The following is a 22,815-nucleotide window of genomic DNA, read 5'->3' as shown; positions in this document are numbered from 1 at the left end:
TAAAACTCTGCAGGAGGTAGCTATCTATGACTAGAGGAAGTGATTAAAAGCAGATCACAAACTAGACTGTTTCTTCTCTGTCTCTCTCTCTCTCTCTCCTGCTCTCTTCATGCACACACCCTGACTCGCTCTCTCTGGGTGAATGTTTAATGTCAGATTTAATGAGGGTTGCATGAGTTGTGCTGCTTTATTTAATGTCTGTTTTTGATCTTTGTAGATTCAGGAAGATCCTCCAATACAATGCAAGCCAGCACTGTTGATTCTTAACAGAGACTCGAGTGAGAGTACAGAGCCTGCTGAGTTCAACTCGTTGGACTCTGAGCATCTGGAATCCAGGGTTGAACAACAGCAATCCTGTGAATTGGTTTTAAGCAGCTCTGTTGTAGAAGATGAGTTGTGCCCTTGTCAGAACGGGACTGGAGACCATGTCCAGTCACGGGATGGTAAGGTGGAGCCTGAAAGCCTGACAGTAGGGGATTCTGGGAAGCTGACAGATAAGGCTAACTGTGCGCAGTGGTGGGCAAAAGTCGATTCTGTGGCTTTCAGTGCTCCTTCCTGTGGAAACCAGCAGGAGGAAGCTGATAGAGAGCTCTGCGTTATCTGTGCCAAACAGGGGGCTGATAAAGAGAACCAAGAAGAGTTAGAGGCTTCAGAGACTGAAACTGACAATAAAGCTCAATCTGGCAACCCGGAGGTCCAAGACATGGGCCATACACAGTCTCAAGGTCCCCTTCCCACGGAAACGAGTCAGCCCTCGCAAATAGAGGAGGAGAATGAGAGGAGTAAGGATCTTAGTCAGAGAGGGGACTTACCAGAGGAAAGGGAAGAGGAGAGAGGCTGCAGTCAGGAAATTGGCTCAAACTCCTCAGCACATTCTTCCTATGATTCGGAGAGTAACTTTCATCATAACGACAGGAACGAGGACACTCTGGCTGCGGAGAGCTCCGTGGTAACGGATGACTCTAAAGTTACTGAAATTCAGGTGAATTCTGAGGTTACCTTGTCTGAACAAAACAGTGCAACTGTTAATTCTGATAGTGGTGACGAGCCGCATGGTCGCCTGGAGACAGAGACAGGAAATCTCGGCGAGCACATGATAGGCAACACTGAGTCAGTTTCTGGTTTGGTAGCTGATGAAAATTCCATAAAGCAGAACTCTGGATTCAGTAATTCAGAGGGTGACCTTTTGGATTCTACAAGTATTTGGCCAAAAATGGCACCAGGACCTATCCATAAGGTTCGGCAAGGACTTTCACCTGTTCCTGAGACATTTCCGGAGGGACCAACTGTGGAGCATTTGTTTGAGACTACAGAGGATTCACAACAACCTCAAGAAGTCACGTCATCTTTAGAAACCGTATCAGAATGTCAGGAGATTCTATTGAATGACTCAGTTTGTGACATCAATGAAAAAGAAGGGGATTCCGATGGCAGCAATGAAGTATTGCTTTGTCAGTATGAAGAGTCTGTGGTAAGCAAAGCAGTATTAGCCCCTAGTGAAACGATGCAGAACCCTGAAAAAATCAGTCGAGAAGTGGCTTCCAGTGAGGTAGCAGTTACAGAGGACATTGCTGACTCAGATTTGGATGAGAAATCAAAGCCCTCTGATGAAGCGTCTTTGCCTGTTGTATTTGAAGCCTTGATCGTAAATGACGTGCAACAAAATGCTTCTACAAAACGGTCTTCTGAACTTTCTAGTGAGGTCATTATCATAGGAACACCGTTAGGTAATGAAGAGATGCCTAAAACAGTTTTGTCAGACTCTATGTCAAGATTGGTTCCTGAGGAATGTTCCGGAGATACCCCAGAAGAACCATCAAATCCAGCACACAAAGTTTCTGCATTGAAAGGGGAACATGGAGAAAAGGATGTAACTCACAAGGAGCCACTACAGGCAAATGAAATTGACTCCCCTTCACAGGAAACAATCCGCAATCTCCCTGATCAGTTGGAAATCACACACAATGACGACGCAGAATCGAAAGCGCAGATCGAGCTTCCAGAATCCTCCAAGGAGACTGCGAACACGACATCAGAGCCTACCACAGCATATCTGGGCGACCGAATTGAAGATTTTTCTTGTGCCTCAGCTCTAACAGAAAGTGAAGATAGTAGACCTTGCAAAACTCCATTGACTGATGAGATAATTATCTCTGATGGGGAAACATGTGTTGACAAACCTACCAATATGAGTCAGACCACTGTCTCAGAAGATGTGGTGGCCTCTTCCATAGAGACCACCAGCGGTTCAGCTCTGGAGTTGAAAAACTCCTCCATATCTGACCCATTCAATGCCTTTTCCTCAAGTGTTGAGGTCACTTCCCTTATGGATATTAATAGTGGATTACCCCAGGGTTTGGAACACACTTCCCCTGTGGATATAGACAATGGTTTGATTGAGCAACCACAACCTTCAGACAGAGCTGAGAGCCTTAATGGATTACATGAAAATACTCATGTCTGTTCAATGGAGATTAATGAAAGAGTTGAGCAGCATACCGCAGAACCACATGTGAAACCAATAACAGGTAAGGCATTTTATTTAACATATTGTTGTGTGCAATCCTGTAATGACTAATATGATTGTTTTTTGACAAGGTTATGATAGTCCTCAGAGATCAAGATGATATTAATGTCAAGAGTGTCTACATTGCTGTTAATGAGTTTGAAAATTTAACCCAAAGCATAGTTCTCTGTTATACGCTATGCTTTCCTACTTTCATCCTTTTAACAACAGCTTCTTGACGTTATCTGGAATCTTGTGCTGCTGCTAAACTGAGCTTATTTGTCATGTCATTCCATTAGACTATTCATAGCTGAGACTAATAGATTAGGCTCTATTGTATTCCTAGACATACTGTTGTGTGTAGGAATACAATTGTGTTTGCCATGCGATTTATATTCTATGGAGAATGTAAGGTTATTATTGTTTAGGCCAAGGTTTATTAAGTTTTTGTCTATAGTGTTATTTTTTAGCAGAGTTCAGGTAAAGTTCTATGTGAGTTATGTTAGTTGAAACAAAGCTGTTTGGTTTTAAGCAATCATGGGATTAGGCCTCCATCAGAGAGGGAAAAGCCTTCTTCGTCATTCAAGTAACCATGTTAATAGGCAGTGTTTGTGAAGGGTAAAGTGTATTTGCAGCACACTGTATCGTGGCAACCCAGTGATATCAAGTTTGCTTCACATCATAAAACGAATACAGCCAAAAACTCACTTGTAAACTTTTTTTTTTCAAGAGGTAGACGCCCAGCTCTTTTCCACATGAGTGAAGATTTTGCATTGTTCTACTAATAGCTGCTTACCATATGGGTTATTTATATCACACTTAACAGAGCTTCTGACCTCATTTGTAAAGGGGGAATAAGCTGTTTCCTTTTCTCCTTATTTAATGCTGTAAGGTTAAAAATTTAACAAAGTGGTGAGCAGTAATGGGCTTATCATTTGCTAATTTCTCTGTAAACAGAAATGTTCACTTTTGGGATGCGAATCAGCAGAGAGTTAAATTATGGTGAATCATTTTGATTTTAATAGAAGTTTTTCTTTTAAAGAAGTCAGTGAATTTCTCTGAAACTGTACTTCTGCAAAGACATTGTCATTCGTATCTACATAACTAGTGACATTATCTAAAGATGGATTATTCTGTAAGTGTGACAAAATTATAGACTGATATGTTGCCAAGGCCATTTGGGATATTTGGCTGTTTTGAGATTATCAGCAAAGGCTGGTAACCACTTTAATTATTTTAAATTAAATATTATTCATATAATTAACTTTGTCCTTTCATTAATTGTGTATTTTTGTATTAAATTAAAACCCATATCATTTATCACTTGACAGAATAGCAGTGAAATTATGTTTAAAACTTAAAATAAAAGTGCATCAGCTATAAATGTTTTCTGCCTTAATTTCACCTCATAGAAGATGGCAGTTTAGCAGGGGATATGGCGGACGGACATCAAGACTCCTCAGCAGACATCACAAATTCCGAAGTGGTGAGTATTCTAGTGAATAAATCATTAACATTTTGGATCTCACTGTATGATTCACAGTATTTGCCTCCAGCCACCCTCCTTCCTCCGTTGCTAGGAAGCTAGTAGTTTCCCAAAAGGCTCCACCGAGCAGAAATTGAGGGATGATTTCTACCTGACCTTCTGTCGTAAATCTGATTTCTCTGCCTGGTTGCTGAAAGTACCTCAGTGCTCTGACGCAGGTTTGAGTTGAAACTGCTGAACTGTCTTGAAGGGTCAAAATGGGCAGATATGGGAACGCTGCTACCCTGAAGCTTACACTGCAGTTGTTTGTGTCTTTTTCTCATGTTAGAAAGATGACATCACCTCCCTAACACCTTTTTTCTCCAGTTGTGTGTCAGGGGGATGATATCAGTAAAATCTGAGAGGGAGGAAGGGAAGATTTGAGATTAAGTGCATTTAGTGAGCCAGCAATTGTGACAAAGTGAAATCAATCTTCGCTGAAAAACAGAAGTTCAGCCTTTGGAAATGGCCTATTAGCAGGATCTTCCGTACCGCTACCTTCAGTCGTTTATTTTGTGTCCTCTTCCTGTGGGAATTCATATATTCATGTTTTGGCTTCTCCCTCTGCTTCTCAATTTAGTTTTTAGAGCACCTGATAAGATCTAAATTTATTGTTGAGGGGATGAAAGATGCATAGCTGGTGTTCAACAGTTGAAACTCAGAGCCTTGGAATCAAATGTGATGGAAACTTGTGCACAAATCTTTGTTAGCATGCCCCAGCTAGCATTCCCTGTTTTTTTTGGTACTGCATATTCAAGCCATATTGGTGGGATAAACTATGGGTGCGTCTCAGTCAGCTCCCTTGTTCAGTAGTCAGGGCACTGGGAGTCGGCCATTTCTAGAGCTGTCCACATTTGCAAAATCGCTACCTAAAAATTCCTAGATTGCACTGTAAAAACCAGGGAGCGCCGTTGCTCACGATGTCCCCTTACCTGAAACGTCATCAGGTCTTTTGAAAGTAATTAAGAGAGAAGTGCAAATGTAACATTATAAAGTCAAAGCTTCATTCTCTCTTTAAAAGTGATGTCGTTTGTAATATCTTTCATCCATAATGTGCATAAAAGGGAAGCAATCTTTTAAATATTAAAGTTTTTAGAAAAAGATTAAAAATACACTCCTTTGTATTTGTATTTCTCCTTTTGTCATTCATCTTTCATAAGAACACTGTACGATTTATTAACTACCACACAAATGCTCAACAGTGTCATTTATACAGCATTGTTTTGATTAATAACAGCTGCATTTAAACGTGTAACCTCGTTATTGTGTCACAATTGATCAAGGCTGCGTCCGAAACCAAAGGTAGCTATCTTGTTGCCTCGCTGCCCTATCAGTCAATGACTCAATAGACATCGTTTGTAACGAAGGTACCTCCAGAAACTGGTTTTGGACAGGCTACTGAGGCAGCATAACATTGCATCATGGCTAGGATACGAACAGCTGATTAACGCCATCTGGTGTCCACTAAAGGACAAATCAAAAGAGTTTTGGCAATAACCAAGTGAATATTTAATAATTACAATACTGCTTTCTCACTAGAAATGGAATCAAAAGTTGGAAAAAGTGAATAAAAACGTACATTTATTATTTACAAATCAACTGGCTCTTCGGCCGCAAATTGTTTTTTTTTTTCAACTCAACCATTGTAGAACGCCGTGCACAGGATTGTGGCATTTCATTGGCAGTGAAGGATACATCTTTGCTGCCTTAAAAAAATCAATCAGATGAAGGCATCTCAGTAGACAGGATGCGACACGAACATCCTACCTCCGTATACAGCCTCCGTAGGGAGCATTTTCCTGGTTTCCTGGTCATAAGTGTCCCAATGTTCAGTGGATGAACACCCTTGCCAGTACCCGAATTAGTGTTCACGATATACTGATTCATGACACGGGGAACTAGGGAGCGAGATGAGACGCACCACATATCGCAACCCTACCCCTAAACCTAAACATAACCAATCTGGCATTGTGGTTTACTCATAAATATGAATGACTCTTTCCCTGCCATCCTACGTTTTGAAAATTTACGTACAGCATGGACGATGAAACACTTTTTTTTTTCACTCTTAAAGGTGAAGTGTATAATTTTCTGTGCCGCTGGTGGCACCGAATGGAATTGCTAAAATAATGATTATCTAACAGTTTTCCCAAACATTCTTACCACTTGTTAAACTTCCATTGTAAAGTCAAACAAGTATTCCCACCCAGAACTTCATGCCACAGTTCATGAATTCACTGATGGTATTTAAAATTATTTTAACATTTGACAAAAAATACAAGCTTCACCTTTAAGTGTCTTTGTACTTTTTGAGCTCTGTGGCTTTCGATTCAAAGCTCTGCTGTGTTTGAACTAAGAATATGATTAACACAGGTATTGATTGTTTGTTCATTTTTGTTCCCCCATGCACCTCACTTGACAAACTGACTTCTCCTGTCTAGGTAGCCTCTGAAAACAGGCTACTTTAACACTTATTCGCAGTCTGGCATGCAGACTTGGACTGCATCATGAGGCCATGTAGCTATATTGTCAGCATTTGAAAGAAATTACACTTTGGAACATTCTATCTTAAGAGCCTCTTGAGATAAGAGCACAGGCTACATTCACAAAGCATCCCAGGCCAGCATAGACTAACAAAAATGCTGATCAAACCAAAAGAAAACCCTAAATGGCCCCTCAAAAGATGATTAATCAGATATATCAATAACCTCATTAGACACAAACCAAACCTTCTCATTCAGCAGGTTATCATGAGTTTTGCTTATTAAATGCGGTATTCAACACAACTCATCTAGCACTATTTCTGCTACAGGCATGAGTTATACCTCAAATTGCGTGGCTTATTTAGGGGTGTGATATTATGTATGTAAGCAAAACCTTTTAAGCTTGGCCAACAATAAAATGGATTAAAAAATCCCATACTCCTACATTAAAGGAGGGATCGACCCGAGCCATGTTTAGATGACCAGAATATAATTGAAACTTGAAGGCTGTCTGTTTTGACTAGGCTAGAAAGCTATCACATTGTGGATATGTGGAAATATGAAAACATTTAGTTGGTTGTGTCCATTTCTTTTTGAATTGGCCTGAAAAAATAGCAGGCCTGGTACTTGGGTTTGAAAAACGAAAGTTGTCAGATAGGTTTTGCTGTGATTTTTCATAGTTTCGCTCTTGTTTTCATTTCGAATGCTTCTGTCATTTATAATTAATTTATGGAGCCAAATTGGAAATGTTCAGTGTTCCTGAGATTCCTTCATTCAACTCTAATTTGTTCCGTTAACAAATTACTGACTCATTCCTGTTTTGCTCCATGACTCATCAGACAGGGGCTTCACATGTTCTGCTACCTCTGGAGTTGGTTAATGAATTATCTCCTTATTACTGTTACTTCCAACAGAGGGCAGTGTTATACTAAAGTATCTTTTTTGAGAAGGCTGTTTTTCATATCTAACCTCTAAAAATGTCAGTTTAAACATAAATTATGCTTAAATGAGGAAACTTGCTATTCAGCATACTCTTTTGAGGCGTTATAGTCAGTATAGTTGTTTTTAGCTTGTTTCTTGTGTGGTTTCTTGTGCTCTCTGGCTCCCTCTTATGTGAGTGTATAATAAAACAATGTTCAGATGTGCTCTGGTCTGTCTAGCTATGTCTACATGTGTGTTAAAGAGAGAAACAAGGGCAAGAAAGCAGAGACTGTTGTCTTAAAACATTGCCACCACCTATAGCTATATGATGATTGTAGTCATGCAACTTTGATGTTGAGAAATCTGCAAACATTTCATTCTTTTGGGAACCCCCTTTAAAGAGTTCCTCTTTCACTAAATATCGTAACTATTTTTTTTTTTTTTGGGGGGGGGGGGATTTTTCCCCTTTTTCTCCCAATTTGGAATGCCCAATTCCCAATGCGCTCTAAGTCCTCGTGGTTACATAGTGATTCGCCTCAGTCCGGGTGGCGGAGGACGAATCCCAGTTGCCTCCGCGTCTGAGACAGTCAACCCGCGCATCTTATCACGTGGTTTGAGCACGTTACCACGGAGACATAGCGCGTGTGGAGGCTTCACGCCATCCACCGCGGCAACCACGCTCAATTCACCATGCGCCCCACCGAGAACAAACCACATTATAGCGACCACGAGGAGGTTACCCCATGTGACTCTACCCTCCCTAGCAACCGGGCCAATTTGGTTGCTTGGGAGACCTGGCTGGAGTCACTCAGCACGCCCTGGGATTCGAACTAGCGAACTCCAGGGGTGGTAGCCAGCATATTTTACCACTGAGCTACCCAGGCCCCTAATATCTTAACTATTAAACCGCACAAGCAGACTCTGGGAAATACAGACCCTTAAAGTGTTAGTTCACCCAAAAATGGAAATTCTGTCGTAATTTATCTGCCGTCTTTTCAAACCTGTGTGACTTACTTACTTATGCGTAACACAAAAGGAGATATTTTAAAGTTGCGATCATGGGCACTGCCATGTCGACAGCACACAAACGGCAAGTATGAGCACGCGCCAGTGTTCGGCCGCCAGAGAGTTCGCAAGTTGCGGCTGCCTGGTCACAGTCCAGAGTGCAACAACATGCCAAATTCATTTGGATTGAATCCAAGAATATCCATAATAAGGATGTAAAGTGTGAGACTGAGGAAAACACGGACTAAAAGTAACAAAACAGAAGACAAACTAACATCATCGGTGTGAAGCGGCAGCACTTTAAAGAAACTTCCAGTATACAGAATGATGGCTGTCAGTATAGATTCCAGAACCACAAGTAGTAGTACTAGGACAGACGGGATGGGTAAAAGCCAGCTAAAAACTTACTCTCTGCACTTTTAATGAATATCGTGGTCCGTCTTATCAATACAATGCAAGTTGATAGCGACACAAAAAGCTTAACAAATTACCTAAAAGTATTCAATGCGACTCATGCGCCACATTCTAAGTCTTCTGAAGGCATACATTTAGTTTAAGAAACAACCTGAAATTTAAGTAATTTTTTTTTTTGTGTGAAAATCTTAACATTGTTGGTTTATATGCACTAAGAGAAGCATGTTCACATTGGTACACATATTCATGTGAGAACTTGCATTGTTTTTAGCGCTACAAGCCACTTAGAACGAGCTCCTCTCATAGCGCTCATAAATGCTCAATATCAAGATTTTCACTGAAAATTAATTTTTATTTTTGGGTGAACTATTCCTTTAAAGCATAGAGGGCATTGAGTGGTCTTATGCGAGACAGTTAATGTGCGCCGGGACCCCACAAAGAACTCTTGTTTCAGCTCTCCCCTCCTCCACTGGACAATCACACGCAAACACAAAACACATTGTAAGATTGTATTTATTGCACCAGGCCTATTGACGACCTACAGAGTTTTGTGTGAATGTTTCTTCCATAGTACAAGATCTTTATGATAAATATGCTAAATATTAAATATATCTCAAGACTTGATTTAAAGATGTTTTTTTGCTGTTGTTATTGTCAAGGTGTGGCTACTGTCGGCAGTTGTGCATGATTTGTATGTGCCTTTGTGCTTGTGTGAGTGTTTTGTGTAAGTTTTTGTGTCAAATTATATATGCCCATACTATGTCGCCCTATTTAAACGGTGGATGGAAACTCCCAGGCAAATGTGGAAAAACATTGCAATTCCTCATGATTGCATAGGGTCAGTACACGACGTGTACTTACCTTTCATGACGGCACCACCCCTTTTGTAATCCTCAGATTGTACTGTTGTAGTATCATTTTCATCTCTTAATGTTTACAAATCTATAATTGGGGTGCTGCGCAATTATTTCTTGTGTTTAGTAGCAACCATAAAGGTTGAATTGGGGTTTTCCTCCACTTTGTAACGATGTGATATTCACGTCACACTGCCTCCATGTGAAACACTTTTTACAATCAATTTTCTAAGCAAAACGAGCCCCTAGCAAACTTGGCAGTACTCGCAAGTTGGCCTCGATTGCATTAAAGCCCACTGAATCCCATCAAGCCTGAGGTCTGGCCTTGCGTCATTGCTGCTGTTTAAAACAGTTGCCATGGCTCCAGCTGTTAGTCCGTTGATGGATCCATGCAGATGCAGGGATATATTGGGAATTTGTTGCACATAAATGCTTTTTATTGTACCATTAACACCTCCTTTGAATTGTGATCCGTGTTGAGCAAGAGTGTATTATCTTCTAGCTTGACAAAATCGTAATCTTTTCATAGCTTGGTATACTTGGATGGAAAGCCTTATCTCAATGCACTGATGGCAGACACAAAACTAGGTGGAGTCTGGAGTTTCACCCCACTGTTCTCAAAACAGTTTAAAGGGTGAAATCAGAACAGAGAATTCTCTTAAAACTGATTTCTGTGAAAATCTCTTCCTTTTCGACTGATCAGAGTTCAGCCACAGAGGTCAAATAGGCCTTGATAGGAACTGACTCCAGTCCCCTCACCGTCAGTTTGAAAGTGATGAAACTAGATCATTTTTTTTTGGACCGTATGGTCAATATGTGGTATATTTGCATTGTTTGCCAAGAGAGTAGCTATCAGTGTGGGAAGAAAGGATGGAAGACTTAAAATTAACATCTCACTGTGGTGCTGGATATTTCATGTATCAAAAACATAAGCGTCAGAGCATTACTGTACTATTTACACGTTGAAGTGTACAGTATGCTGTTCAAAACCTCTGTCGCTCTCTCATTCAACGTTCAGTACATAGTGAATGCCACTAGAGCGAAAATGTATAAATTTAGATAGCTTTGTGCATACACACCGATCAGCCACAACATTAAAAACACCTGCCTAATATTGTGCAGGTCCCCCTCGTGCCACCAAAACAGCGCCAACCCGCATCACCGAATAGCATTCTGAGATGCTTCTCTTCTCACCACAGTTGTTCAAACAGATATCTGAGTTACCGTAGACTTTGTCAGTTCGAACCAGTCGGACCATTCTCTGTTGACCTCTCTCATCAACATGGCATGTCCGTCCACAGAACTGCCACTCACTGGATGTTTTTTTTGTTTTTTTTTTTGCCATCATTGAGTAAATTCTAGAGACTGTTGTGTGTGAAAATCCCAGGAGATCAGCAGTTACAGAAATACTCAAATGAGCCCGTCTGGCACCAATAATCATGCCATGCTCCAAATCACTGAGATCACATTTTTTCCCCATTCTGATGGTTGATGTGAACATTAACTAAAGCTCCTGGCCCGTATCTGCATGATTTTATGCACTGCTGCCACACGATTGGATGATTAGATAATTGCATGGATGATTGTTGGTGCCAGATGGGCTGGTTTGAGTGTTTCTGTTACTGCTGATCTCCTGGGATTTTCACACACAACAGTCTCTATTTAAAAACATCCAGTTAGCGGCAGTTCTGTGGATGGACATGCCTTGTGATGAGAGAGGTCAACAGAGAATGGTCAGACTGGTTCGAACTTACAAAGTATACGGTAACTCAGATAACCGCTCTGTACAATTGTGGTGAGAAGAATAGCATCTCAGAATGCTATTTTGCAATGTACTGTTATGGCAGCACGAGGGGAACCTACACAATATTAGGGAAGTGGTTTTAATGTTGTGGCTGATCGGTGTATTATGTCCCAATTAACGAAGAAAAAAGTTGAAATCCAATCTGACTGCTCAGACTGAAATGAATTTCCCAAATCAGATTTTAATCAACATTTAATGTTTTATTTCATTTTATTTTTCCAGACTACAAACCACAAAAAATGTGGATATTATAGTCATGTCATTTCTTGAATAACAAAAATAAATACATGGAATCCAGTCTGACCGCTGAGACTGAAATTTATTTCCCAAAGATTCATTTTATCCAGATTTCAAACTACTTTTGGATTGGGTTTGTAAAAATAAAATTTCATTTATTTTTTTTATTTATTTTTTATTTATTTATTTATTTTTTGCTTTTCAGACTACAGACAACTAAAAAATTGAGTAGGATATGCCAAAAAATCATATTTTTGTTTCCCTGTCTGAACAAAGGCCAAAGAAAGTTTGGAAAGAAAGCTGTGATGCATATTGTGGAAGACGTAAAGCTTACTGGTTCGAAAATTGAGGAGGATGGAAACAGTGGGATGGGAGGGAATGAGAGAGGAGGGGAAATGGAATAGTCGACTGCGATTGGGTGAGTTAGTTAAAAAAAATGGAAACAGTGAGAACAGAAGGCAAGCCAGCTACAGAAAATGTGAAGGGAGTGTGCGGAGAAGGAAAAAGAAGAGTGGCAAGGAAAGAGAGAGAGAAATAGAGGGAGGGAGGGGAAAAGGAGTGTGTGAAGGAGGAAGGGCGAGTGAGAATGGGGCTGGTTCACAGTGTAGATATGCAGAGAGTTGCTCATTTTTCCTAAGATTGACAGAGAACTCCAAGTCCCGGCTTCATGTTGGACTCTAGTGGTATTTTCTTCACTTTTTGGACATTTTACCTCTTGAAAAGATGTATGAGCGGCACCGGCGAAGGTATAGCCTTTGTGCAAAGGGCGAGAGAACGGTGGACGTGGTTTTGATAAAGGTATGAAGGATTTTTTAATTTATGAAAAGAGTTTGTTCTGAAAGTCTGTTGTGTATTGTTTTAAATGAATACATTTATCAATGAGCATCTGAGCTGTCATTGTTTGCGTGACTTGTCACGACATGTCCCAAAATTTTGTTGGTTGTCTAGTTGACATTGCATGTGCTGTCACATTGCATTGATTAGGGTTGGCCGAGAGTGAAGTTGAGATTTGTCTTTCGCTCACATTGAACTGAGTGTGTGTGTGTGTGAGAGAGAGAGAGAGCGTACATTCTCATGCAGTCTCCAGAGCTTTGCTGCTTTGCTTAGGTGGTGTTCGGTTTTTGGATGTGGAATGACGACGCCTGCATTCCCATTTCTGGCCAGTCTTCTCCACTGGCTCCTTGGTTTTAGACATGTTGCACTTTGGAATTTCATAACAATTCAGAATTTTGCAATGAAGTTTCACTGTTTTCTTTCTTACACTTTTGTAATCAAACAAAGTTGAAAAGGATTGACATTTGTTTTTGACATGTTGCTCTTTTAAAAACCTGAATTTCGTAATCATTCAAGATTTCACATTGAAGTTACAGGAACAAATTCACTAAATAATTTTGAGTGTGGTACAGTTGTGCTTAAAAGTTTGCATACCCTGGCAGAAATTGTGAAATTTTGGCATTGATTTTGAAAATATGACTGATCATGCAAAAAAAACAGTCTTTTATTTAAGGATAGTGATCATATGAAGCCATTTATTATCACAATAGTTTTTTGGCTCCTTTTTAAATCATAATGATAACAGAAATCACCCAAATGGCCCTGATCAAAAGTTTACATACCATTGAATGTTTGGCCTTGTTACAGACACACAAGGTGACACACACAGGTTTAAATGGCAATTAAAGGTTAATTTCCCACACCTGTGGCTTTTTAAATTGCAATTAGTGTCCGTGTATAAATAGTCAATGAGTTTGTTAGCTCTCACATCGATGCACTGAGCAGGCTAGATACTGAGCCATGGGGAGCAGAAAAGAACTGTCAAAAGACCTGCATAACAAGGTAATGGAACTATATAAAGATGGAAAAGGATATAAAAAGTTATCCAAAGCCTTAAAAATGCCAGTCAGTACTGTTCAATCACTTAATAAGAAGTGGAAAATTCGGGGATCTCTTGATACCAAGCCAAGGTCAGGTAGACCAAGAAAGATTTCAGCCACAACTGCCAGAAGAATTGTTCAGGATATAAAGAAATACCCACAGATAACCTCAGCAGAAATACAGGCTGCTCTGGAAAAAGATGGTGTGGTTGTTTCAAGGAGCACAATATGACGATACTTGAACAAAAATGAGCTGCATGGTGGAGTTGCCAGAAAGAAGCCTTTACTGTGGCAATGCCACAAAAAAGCCCTGTTACAATATGCCCAACGACACCTTGACACGCCTCACAGCTTCTGGCACACTGTAATTTGGAGTGACGAGACCAAAATAGAGCTTTATGGTCACAACCATAAGCGCTATGTTTGGAGAGGGGTCAACAAGGCCTATAGTGAAAAGAATACCATCCCCACTGTGAATCATGGTGGTGGCTCACTGATGTTTTGGGGGTGTTTGAGCTCTAAAGGCACGGGGAATCTTGTGAAAATTGATGGCAAGATGAATGCAGCATGTTATCAGAAAATACTGGCAGACAATTTGCATTCTTCTGCACGAAAGCTGCGCATGGGACGCTCTTGGACCTTCCAGCCCTAAGCACAAGGCCAAGTTGACCCTCCAGTGGTTACACCAGAAAAAGGTGAAGGTTCTGGGGTGGCCATCACAGTCTCCTGACCTTAATATCATCGAGTCTCTCTGGGGTGATCTCAAACGTGCGGTTCATGCAAGACAACCAAAGCCTTTGCATGACCTGGAGGCATTTTGCCAAGACGAATGGGCAGCTATACCACCTGCAAGAATTTGGGTTCACATAGACAACTATTACAAAAGACTGCACGCTGTCACTGATGCTAAAGGGGGCAATACACAGTATTAAGAACTAAGGGTATGCAGACTTTTGAACAGGGGTCATTTCATTTGTTTCTTTGTTGCCATGTTTTGTTTTATGATTGTGGCATTCTGTTATAACCTACAGTTGAATATGAATCTCATAAGAAATAAAAGAAATGTGTTTTGCCTGCTCAGTCATGTTTTCTTTAAAAATGGTACATATATTATCAATTCTCCAAGGGTATGCAAACTTGAGCACAACTGTATGTCAGTGCAAAAACCGACATCTTAAGGCTAGGGTATACTTTCAATTGTCACTTGCCATTACGTACTGTGCACTGTTGACGCTGGTAGTCTGTGCGTACTGTGCTGATGACAAAATTTAGTGGCTCATGAAAAACTTAAGTATACTTTGGTGTTTTCTTACTAACCACTCACAATCCAATTTAACTACAAAATAGCTGCGCTGGTTTATCGCTGCACCCAGCACATTTAAATTATGTCTTTTCAGTGCAAACACGCATCCGTTATATGTAAATTAGGCTTAGAAAAGCATTTTTATTCTCAAGTCAGCGCTATTTGCCTGACACAATTTAAGATGCACTATTACCACCTGCTGGAAGATAGCAGTAAACAATGTTTTTGTGTACTTTCAAGTGATCATGGTGGCATTAATTCAGCAAATGATGGAGATAAGCATTATAACCACCCATATATCCAGATGTGCAGTGTAGTCGAACGTACTTTCAGCATAGTTCAAATCTTCCACATCTTGAGCGCGTACCCAACTGACAATAGTGCCTGTCCAATACTAATCACATTGTGTCTGTCACCTATGTGGAAAAAGAAGGGACATTAGCTGGAATGTCGGTAGGCTGGTGGATGAATATTTAGTGGCTGGTCTGGTACTGTATCACTGAAGGTCACAGCCAGACATGCAAAGGGCCCTTCCACAGTCTGATATCTCGATTACAGGCTCTTGATAAGTAGATTGGTGCAGGCCTGCATCACTGCCAGATTTATCTCCATTCACTTTTTCTGCATCCTTCTGCTCTCCATCATCTGACGTGAGCTGGCAGCGTGGCCGATAATCATTATGTTGGCAGACAAGTTCATTAAAAATTGCTAATTTTGTTGGACAGTGTTTATGCATAATTAGTCATCAATTATGCACAGCAGCTACATGAATTCATCTAAAGGAATATTATGGGTATACTGTCATAACAATGTGATTAGTTTCATATATTAAACCATTGTTTGCTGTGCTGTGCACTTACCTGCTATTATTGTAACTGTATTACTGTAAACACTTTTCCTGTGTCAAAATTATTGTTGGATATTATCGACAGCATGACACAGAAGCTCTCCACACCAGTGATGGGGAAGCTACTTTGAAACTGTAGCTTGCCAAACCACAAGCTACTCATAATGTAACATAGTTAAACTACTGTATCTGTACTAGAAGTTGGTAACAAAAAGTAGCTAACTATGGTGTAGCTATTTGAGGACAATATCAATTATTATCTGTTTGTATTTTATGGCATAAAAACACTAAAGACCTCCATTAGGGTGACGGCATCAAATCTTAAAATAATTTTTTTACGTTTTATTTTATTTTTTGTTTAAAATAAATATATATTTTAATTGAATAAAATTCTGCCACCATACAACACAAATGCAAATATCCATAAAAACTTACAGTACGTCATTACAGGCTTGAGATCACATTACGACAACCTGTACATAGATGTACAGATTAAATGACGCAAAATGAAAAATACAACAAAAATAAAAAAATACAACAAAATAAAATTGTATAAATCCATATTTGTAAGATGTTAATTGAATTAATTTATTGAAAATTGTTGGCCTGGGTATTTTTCATTATTTTTAACACATCAGAATATTTTGACAGTGAAGTTAGACTCAATCGACATTATTTATGACATAATGATGATTATCACAAAAATGTATTTCGAATTGTCCCTCCTTAAAAAAAAAAAAAAAAAAAAAAAAAATCTGGGTTACAGTGAGGCACTTGCAATGGAAGTGAACAAGGGTCAATCTGTATACACTTTTAAATACACACTGTTTCAAAAGTATAGACACAAGACATAAACCTTATGTTTTAACATGGCTTCTGTGTGATAAAACCACTTACTAACCTTTTCTATGTAAAGTTATATCCAATTTTACAACTTTGTTGCCATGAAGATGTAATGTTGTAAACCCTAAAACACTAAAGTGACCATACAAACTGATTTAAACAACTTTACAGCTCAAATAATACACAAGTTTTAACAGACGTATTAATGTAAAATAAGCTTCACAATTTTGCCTTTAAACCCTCAAAAAATTGGCCCCATTCACTTCCATTGTAAGTACCCTACTGTAACCTCAAATATTTTTATATATATAAGTAAAGGAGGGACGGGATGAAATACATTTATTGTAGTAATCAACTTTGTCACAGATGTTGTCGATTGAGCTTAACTTATATTGAACCCGGAATATTCCTTTAACAAAAGCTCATTGCACTACGTAACTAATAACTAACAAAAAAAAAAAAAAGAACAAAAGAAGAAAAATGCCGAATCTAAAACATCGTGATAAACAGCAGTATTTAATTATTTACTTATTTTGCTACAGAAAAGAACAAGTAAAATCATGCACATGGACTTTTGTGAACAACAATTGATTGATCATCGTTTGAATCTGTGAATTCATTTTTTTGAACCAGTTCATTCAAAGGAACTGTCTGAATGAGCAGAGTCGCTAAAACAAACCAACCAGTTAAATGGCATAAATCAGACTTCTCTTTTGTAACCCCTAATTGTTGGAAAAAAGTAGCTTGTGACCTGAAAAGCTACAATATTTCGAAAAAGCTGAGCTACTGTCATGCTACTTAAAAATGTAGTTAAGTTCATAGCATTGTTACTTTTAGTTACTTCCCAACACTTGTCCTCAAACATTAAAAAACAAAAAACTGAAGATTACCTTTAAAATGTGTGCAACTGCTCCAAACTGCCTGCAATTTTACAGTCAGATCAGTGCAGAGAGACTTCTGTTTTTATTTCATTTTTTTCACCTTAAATCCACATTATATATTCTCTCATTTTGCAAGGTGATATATTAATATACAGTCCACGTTAAACCGCTGTTTAAGTGGCTGTTAAACCGCTCTGTAGGTGAAAAACAGGAACATAGGTGCTGTTTCAGCACTAAGTGTGGATTGAGAAAGACAGGCTGTCCACGCCCGTCTCAAAGAGCACCCGAGGGAGCACTTTTAAATGGACTCGTGGAAAACACAAGCCTTTTAGCATATTCCTTTCAACCACTACCTGGTTATATTGATTGAGAAGCCAACTGGCGATTTAACACCCCATTTAAATCATTTCACAGGTGCTTGTACCCAAAACCATCTGCAAATGAGTGTAAGAAACAGGTAACTGTGAGAAATCAAAGTCAGAAGCAATTAAGAATTGATGCTGAATGGAAATCTGGCATACACTAAACAGAATGTTGCGTGTCTGTGTTAAGGAATGCACAACTACTAATTTTTACTAGTTGACTAGTAAAAATGATTAGCCAAATTCACTTTGCGTAATTTCAAATACATATGTCCGTTACACAGTTAACTATATTATACTAATGAGCACATTTACATGCACAACAAATGCAAGAAAACTGCATCATCATGTTATTCTCTGCTTTTGACATCAAAATGCAAACAAGTGCACAACACTTGAGCAAATTGGATGAGCCGGTAAGAGCGCTGGTAAAGGTGTTTACATGCAGTAGCTACACTGGTAGACAGTTGTGGCCAGACTATTTCTTCTTGTTCTGTTGCCATGTATAGAACAAGTACAACTTTTTGTTTGAAGTTTTGCGTTGGATGAATATTCAATGATAAATGGCAAAACTAGTTTTTTACTGTTTTGACATTGTGCCTTTGCGTGTGTTAATGTCCACTAGTACCCACTTCCATTTCATAGCTTTTCCTGTCTCCTCGACTTGTCATTTCTTTGAAATGTGTCCAGTATGTCCATCTCTGACCACAGTCTGTGGACAGTCTCCCTCCACATTCATTAGATTACAGCACTGTTTCATAAGCCATTCGGAAGTTGTTTCATCTCTAAATATAGTCCACAGCGCCTTTTCCATGATTAGACCATGGATGTGTTTGGATTTTGGCTGCGTCTATCATCAAGCCAGAGCGCTTGAAAGACACTTCAGTGTTTCCCACAGGATTTTGTGAGACTGTGGTGGGTGGACCTCGGACCCTCTAGGGGGGTCCGAGGGCATGCTCCCCTGTAAGAATTTTGTTTTAAATTTTAAAGATAAATGCATCAGTCTTGTGCACTTTGAGAGCAAAATTAAGAGGTTAGATCTATGAAGAACTTTGTGCTTTGATAAACAATGTTGTGCTCTGGTAAACAATTTTGTGCTCTAGTAGTAATTTAATCATATACACATTGGTTGTATAGATATGAATGGTGATGACATGGCAAAAAAGTCACACCCACAAAGCATGGTAAACGAGACGGAGTTTAACGCAGTTCACAAATGGTCAAAACACAAAATCGACTAGAACATACATTTGAACCATCAAAGACATGAAGCAAAAGTGGTTACCTGTGTTGAACTTGCTCCTCAGATGCTGACTGGGAGTGAGAGATGCTTTGCTGAAGCAAAAGCGCAAAACACAACACTGTAGATCTTTTATGTTATTATGAGAAGTGTACAAATATTTTTGGTTGTGGGCCGCCACAGTCTAGGTAATTAATGGGAATTACTGCACTTGGCAATGAAATTCCTCTTCCTTTCCCTTGGATCATACCTTCCAGCATACCAAGGTAGCAGCTTATTTTGAATTCAAATTTTCCTGCCCACCGTAATCCCAGGGAAGAGAGATTGTTTGGGAAAGGCACTTCTAGGGCAGTTCCTGTTCTTATGACATTGGTTCCCATAGGAAGTCAATACCTACAAAGATCAAAGGGTCGTGTGTCAAGGTAGGTCAGGTAAAGGACAGCAGACTTGTGTTTTAGTGTACTGTCTGATTCAGACAGTCTGAAGCATATTGTACAAAAATGGCAAACACTTTTTCAGTCTCTCAAAGCTCTAATCTGATTGGCTGTCTTTATGCAACTTCGATTGACTATGTCTGTCAAGCTCCAAACTAAGTTATGTTTACAAGGTATTGGGCTGCTACAATGAGCTTCTTTTGAAGAAGAGCTGATCACAAACTTCACAAAGGTTTTCCAGGTTAATTATATTAAACCTTAGTAAGATACCCAAAGTTTTGTTTGAGGCAGTTCAAGTATCAAGTAAACGATGAAATCTTGCAAAATCAAGTAAACTAGATGAGCAGAATTGTATGTTCAGGTTTGTTTTCAGAGTTACATCAATAAATAATCTTCTGTATAGGAATAAGGAATAAGAATGTATTACTTTTCGAAAAACAAAATTCTGATTACGAAGTCTACATACAAAATAATCTGAATGTATTGCTTTCGACGAACAGAAATTCTGATTAGTGTCCACATACAAAATAATCCGATTTTTATTTTTTTTATTTTCGACAAACAGAAATTCTGATTACAAAATCTACATACAAAATAATCTGAATTTATTACTTTTCGATCAACAAAACCACTTGACTACTTTTCAACAGACAACAGTTACAAAGTCAACATAAGAAATACAATTTTTTGAAGAACAAAAAATGTCATTAGTTTACATAAGAGATCATCAGAATGTATTACCTTTTTGAAGAACAAATTCTGATAATAATGTCTACATTTGAAATAATCCTAATTTATAACTTTTCAACAAACAGAAATTCTGATTAAAAAGACTGCATTTTCTGGTCAGCTGGTCGCAGGCTGAAACTGCTGTACAATTATATTAATATGTTTTTTTTTTTTTTTTTTTTTTTTTTAACTGGTATATTGTTGTGATATGAACTATTTTGGATAATTCGGCCACTAAACGGCACGCAAAACAAAACAAAAACTGTGAAGGTCGCTTTATATGTTGGTCAGTAAGTGCATCTTTCTCGTTACCTCACTCTTTTGAGACATTGGATTTGCCTGTTAATGGATTTGCTGGTCAGTGAAGTGTTGGGTTGTTGTTGGCTTTAACTGTGGACACAGACCCATCATGGCCCCATTTACTCGCTACCAGTGGTGTAAAGACAATTAAGCCAAACACTTGGGGAAATGTATGGCTGCTATTTTACAGCCCACATTATGCACTCACACTCGCAACAACACACACAGAGAATGACTCCATTGTCTCAATGTCTTTTCTCTGTTAAGACCAAGCATACTGTACATACATACTACCACACACATGGTTTCACATGTTGTATTCATTAATTATGCTAGTCTTTTCTTTCCTTCTCATGCTTATTTTCCAGTCATGCATGTAAATACTTTACATCAAGTTTGCCCTAAAGCCATAACAAGCATCATTAAGCATCTTAAGCAAATGCTTAAAAAGTTTTAAAACATGTTCGTCTTTGCAGTGTCTGGGAAGGCAACAAAATCGCTTTCAATCAGCATTGTTATGCCATAAATCATCTCATGCAATGGGCTCTTTGTCCCAGCGCCTGTTGAAAGCCCCATTGTGTTTTGCTACATCCCAAGTTTCTCACCTAAACACACTCCAAAAGATTTGTTTGAGATCAAACTCTTCTCTTGTGTGCCAGAGGTTTGGGTAGGGTCCAGACTTATTGTACAGCCCAACTCTCTATATATACCCATAAAAAAAATATAATATATATATGGCTTTTTTTCCCCAGTTTTTGTGTCCTGTTAGCTTTGAGGCTAATTATGTGCAAAAATTAACTTTAGGCAAACATGTGCATTAACAATTCCAGAAAAACTGACCAAAATTATTGTCATTATTCTCATTCTGCACTACATATAATTTTGTCCAGTCAGCTTCACTCCTTGAATTAAAATGTCCCTCCTCCAATACCATCTGCAACCAACTAGCAAGTAGCAAATCATGGCTCCTAGATGTAGTATTACCCAACTGCGGCATGTTTCAAAATGCACATGCTCTCAATGGAGTGTCCAGCTAGTTTTAGGTGTAAAGACTTTCTATTAACTTCTTTTTGACTTAAACTACCATGCTTGGAGTGAAGTGTGGTTCAGGACTCTTTCAGTAATGGCTCTAAATGTTGTTAGATTTTAGGTTTTTATGTGAGTGTCTGCTACATTCAATACCATCATAACCAAGCCATGAAGTGACATAAAATATCTTAGCAGCAACTCTGCTACCCTTTTGGTTATCTGCGAATTTGTTAACAAACACATTTTTGAGTGTTTGGTAATATGCATACAGATAGACGCATCCACAAGGAAAGCGCACACACTCAAGTGTTTAAAAGGCTGAAACTGAATGCTCTCTTTGCCTTTGCTGGACTCTAGACTTTTCATTTGCTCTTCCACTCTTTCAAAGACAGTTGATCATTCATAAAGAAGATTGAACAATTGGGGACTGTGTGTGTGTGTGTGTGTGTGTGTGTGTGTGTGTGTGTGTGTGTGTGTGTGTGTGTTTGCTTGCATGATGTTGTTTGAGTTTCTTGGGTTTGATGTCCTGTTCTGGGATCAGTGAACGTCACATGCTTGCATGTCTAAGTTCCAGCTGTTGTGAGTCCCACAGCACGGTCTGGATCGTGTCAAAACCCACTGTGGGTTGAACATGCACAACAGTGAAACCTCTTGTCTCTTGATGCCATGATGTGTTCTCTTCATTAAAACGATTGTCAGAGATGTAGCATGGTGCCGCTTATACAGGTTGAGTTTGTATCCAGTTTCTTAATTTCCTGATCTGACCCCCCTCATAATTTTTTTTGTCCTTTCAATATTTTTACTTCAGTTTTTTGTTTAGTTTGTTTTGCGTTTTGTATATATTTATTTCTTTTTTGTTGTAGTTGTGTTTTATGCATTGTAGGTTTTTTCTGTTTTTATATGATTTGGTTTTTGTTTTGTTTCTTGTTTTGTTTGTGTTCTCTGTTTTTGGTTTTGATTTGTTTGTGTTTGTTTTGTCTAGTTTTTTTTTCTGTTTTGATTTGGTTTTGGGTTGTTTTGTTTTTCTATGTTTTTGATTTGATTTTTGTTTGGTTTGGTTTTGTGCTTTGCCCCTTTTTTATGACAGACAATAGAGACAAGATGGGAAACGATTTGGGAGAGGGACAGGATTCATGAGGATGCTGGAATCATTGCTTATTTATTTTGAAGAATTTCTGCTTTTTCTCTCTCTTTCTCTCTCTCTCTCTCTCTCTCTCTCTCTCG

General features: G+C 38.9%; 1 protein-coding gene across 9 annotated transcripts in view; it reads left to right on the top strand.

Moving 5' to 3' along the window:
- The window catches only part of LOC127437827 (A-kinase anchor protein 13-like), a 136,674-nt gene that overhangs the window by 61,462 nt on the left and 52,397 nt on the right, over positions 1 to 22,815 (top strand). For all 9 annotated transcript variants that reach the window (XM_051693031.1, XM_051693033.1, XM_051693026.1 and 6 more), the window contains exons 7-8: positions 218 to 2,528; positions 3,919 to 3,992. In XM_051693031.1, the coding sequence (XP_051548991.1) occupies positions 218 to 2,528; positions 3,919 to 3,992 (2,385 nt within the window). The remainder of the gene's footprint in view (positions 1 to 217; positions 2,529 to 3,918; positions 3,993 to 22,815) is intronic.

The sequence above is a fragment of the Myxocyprinus asiaticus genome, chromosome 48 (genome assembly GCF_019703515.2).
Source record: "Myxocyprinus asiaticus isolate MX2 ecotype Aquarium Trade chromosome 48, UBuf_Myxa_2, whole genome shotgun sequence".
Taxonomy (NCBI): Eukaryota; Metazoa; Chordata; class Actinopteri; order Cypriniformes; family Catostomidae; genus Myxocyprinus; species Myxocyprinus asiaticus.
The sequence above is the reverse complement of the archived record's forward strand: the minus strand, read 5'-3'. Positions and strand labels throughout refer to the sequence as shown.